The 3,486-nt window shown below is 38.8% G+C and overlaps 1 protein-coding gene across 1 annotated transcript; it reads right to left on the bottom strand.

Annotated features, from left to right (window-relative positions):
- Positions 1 to 404: 404 nt before the first annotated feature.
- Positions 405 to 3,092, bottom strand: LOC140767428 (receptor-like protein EIX2). Its single transcript, XM_073107333.1, has one exon. The coding sequence runs from the start codon at positions 3,090 to 3,092 to the stop codon at positions 405 to 407; it is 2,688 nt and encodes an 895-aa protein (XP_072963434.1).
- Between the last annotated feature and the right edge of the window lie 394 nt (positions 3,093 to 3,486).

The raw sequence follows: 3,486 nt of genomic DNA, 5'->3' as shown, positions 1-3,486 counted from the left end.
GGAGTCAATCCAGGTCGAGTATTGATTCCTTATAATCGAGTTCATAACCATTATTTGGAACTACGATAATAAGTAAATACTAATTAAATGGCATATATTTACGAAGCACATCTGGATTAACATATATATTATCATAATCTCATAATCTCAAATGATGGTGGTATGTACATTGAGTTTGTTACAAAAGCAATGGTAATTAAGAAAATAAGCATATAAATTGGGTAATATCATGCTACTATAGAAAAGACCGCAAATAATATAAGAAAGTGAAATACTTAATTCATTATATAAGAAAGTGAAATAATATTATATGATGGATTTGGCCTTCTATGCCTTTAATCAGTGAACGATTTCCATAGTTCGAACCTTCCAAACTCCTTCAATAGCAACCCTGCTCCTCTGCTTTATTTCTTCTTAATCCTGGCATTGAGTCTAATCCACTTGAGAACCATAAATACATATATTCTATCACAGATGTCATCAACCAAGAGAAAATATGTTGTTCTCCATGTCCTCTTAAACAACAAGGTACCAAAAATCACCCAGAATCCCACTGCGAATCCTAGTCCCATGCTGAAATAAAGAGATGACATATTATATCCATCTTCATGTTCTAGAAGATCACTCATAGTAGTTTGATTTCCAGAGCAATTCTTAGATGTAGGAGGCCCACAAAGATTGCTGTTGCCAATGTAGATAGTTGGATCGTCGAATGTTTCAAGTTTACCCTCTCTTGGAATTCTTCCTGAGAGATTATTGTAGGACAAGTTCAAGTGACTCAAAAAAGTTAAAGCTGAGAGAGTTGAAGGAATTTCACCAAAGAGCTCATTATTTGATAGGTCAAGAGATTCCAATGACCGTAGACCATTCATCGTTTCTGGAATATTTCCAATCAGTCGATTTGCTGACAAGTTCATGTTTTTTAATCCAGCAAGGGCACCTATCTGTTTAGGGATTTCTCCAGTTAAACTATTTCCTGATAAATCAAGGCTCAACATGAAATAGATATTGTCATTTTGGTATTCTAAAATTTGCCCTTTTGTGATCACAAATAAGCTAAAGGGATCATTGTTATAATCAACCTCGTTAAATATAGATGCTACATCTACATCTTTATGGAAATCACTTGCATATGAGGAGATAAGAGTCATTGCTTTGAAGTTCACGAGGGATGGGGCTATGGTTCCTGATAGATTGTTGTGAGCAAGGTCCAAAACTTGAAGATGGTCAAGTCTTGAAAGCTTAATAGGAATATAACCGAAAAACATGTTAGACTTCAATAGGAGGAAGACTAAATTTGGTAGTCTTGTTCCTATCCATGCTGGTAAGTTTCCAAAGAAATTATTATATGAGAGATCAAGAAATGAAAGATATTGGCAACCTTGGAAAAATATGGGAAATTTACCGGAGAGACGATTGTTGCGGAAACTTATAATGGCGAGACTCGAACCTACATCTTTGCATTCAGGAAGCTGTCCTGAGAGGTGGTTGTTTGATAAATCTATGATTTTTATGGACAGCAATTGGTTGCACAAAGATGATAGAATAGTTCCGCTAATAAGGTTGTTTAAAAAAAGCAAGTAATTCAACTCTATAGTTCCAAGGTTTAGTGGAAGTGGACCTGATATATAATTTCTTGAGAGATCGAAGTACATAAGACCCATTGGTAACTTTGGTAACCGACCTTTGAACTGGTTTGAATACAGGAATATAAGTTCTGCTGTTGATAGGAACTCTAGGGTCATTGGTAACACTCCGTTGATTCGGTTAAGGGAGAGATCAAGATATTGGATGTGAGAAATTACATTCCAAAACCAATTTGGCAACCTGTCCGTGATTCCTGCACTAGACATTCTTAAAACAGTAATGTTAGTAAGTGATTGAATCCACGCAGGAAAATGGGGTCCCAACTTGCAATAGCTCAAGTCAACTTCCTTCAATCTGAATGGAGGGATCCAATTTAGATGTACTCCCATAGTCAGGGAGTTATTTGACAAGTATAGCACCTCTAATCTCGTCAGGTTTGTAAAGTGATCTTCTAATATCATGCCGACCAACTGGTTAGAACTCAAGTCCAAGTAACTGAGATTAGTAAGCTTTCCCATCCCGGAAGGTATGGAACCGATGAGACTGTTGTAACCGAGATCAAGAGTGCTTAGACTGGTCATATTCTCGATCCAATTTGGTAGGCTTCCATTCAAATTATTTGCCCCCAAATACAATGATTGTATCTTGTGCGGGAGCCTCTCCATCAATTCTGCTATGCCCCTATTGATCTGATTCCAACTTAGATCGAGCACTTTCAATTTGTGTAGATTCTTCATAGTCTCCGGTATCATGCCGACGAGATTATTGTCTCCGAGATAAAGTTCTTTGAGGGAGGTCAAGTTGTCCAACAGCCCATCAGGAATAGGACCGTGAAAGTAGTTATCCGCAAGATCAAGGGTCACAAGTGATGTGAGATTAGAAGAGTAAAGAGGGAGAGAAGCGAGTGTGGCATTGAGACTACAACCAGATAGATGAAGGACTCTTAAAGAAGCTGGAAGCATGCACAAGGCTTGCAAAGAGTTACCACTAAGATCGAGATGGCGTAGCTTAGTGAGATTACCAAGCTGAGGAGGTACGTCGCCACCGAAGTTTGCATTAGAGAGGTTGAAATACTTCAAGTTCTTGAAGGAGCCCATGAATTTCGGTATCTGTCGACCTACGAAGTAGTTGAAGCTTAGGTCGAGGTAATTAAGATGCTCTAGAGGGAGAAGAGAAGGGCTAATGTCGTCGCTTATGAAAATCCGTTGAAACTCGACTCGGAGGTCGACTCGGAGGTCGAGCTTGACAACGTGCCCCGTCTTGTTGCTGCACATGACACCCCTCCATCTGCAGCAATCTTGGCCTTCCCAAGAAGATGATAACCTCTCAGGTAGACCATTGATGCCCTCCTTGAAGGTAAGAAGTGCATCTCTCTCACTCGCAATGCAACTTCCTCGTAGTTTGGTGGTCTCCAGAGATAGAGCGGGAGAGAAGATGTGGAGGAGTAGAAGGCAGAGACGTAGAAGTAAAACTCCATGGGTGGTGGAGGACGTAAGCTTAGCCATGGTTTTATTATTCCTACTCCAAAGTCCAGACTAATATATATATAGTGGACAAAGTGGCGTAAGTAACAATCAATTGGATGGTGCGATATGACGATGGAAGATATATATAACTATACATCATGCATGTTAATTTCCTCACTAAATAATCGAAAGTGGGAATCAAGATTCATGCAATGCATGGCGATCTAGAGCGGATTATGTTCTTTTAATTCCATTACAAGTCAAGGTCTACCAACAAACGTAGTAAACTATATTTCATAAGAGAATATTGCATATTATAAGAAGGTGAAGTACTCTTTTATGAGGAAATATACATGTTTTTGTTTTGAAAAAGTTACCGTGTAATGCATTTGCATATATTCCTTTTCCACTACCAAGTCAAGCTCTACCGACA

This window comes from Typha angustifolia, chromosome 1 (assembly GCF_048772165.1).
Source record: "Typha angustifolia cultivar Huaian chromosome 1, ASM4877216v1, whole genome shotgun sequence".
In the NCBI taxonomy this organism is placed as follows: domain Eukaryota; kingdom Viridiplantae; phylum Streptophyta; class Magnoliopsida; order Poales; family Typhaceae; genus Typha; species Typha angustifolia.
Note: the sequence above shows the minus strand (reverse complement) of the source record. Positions and strands in the feature narration are given on the sequence as shown.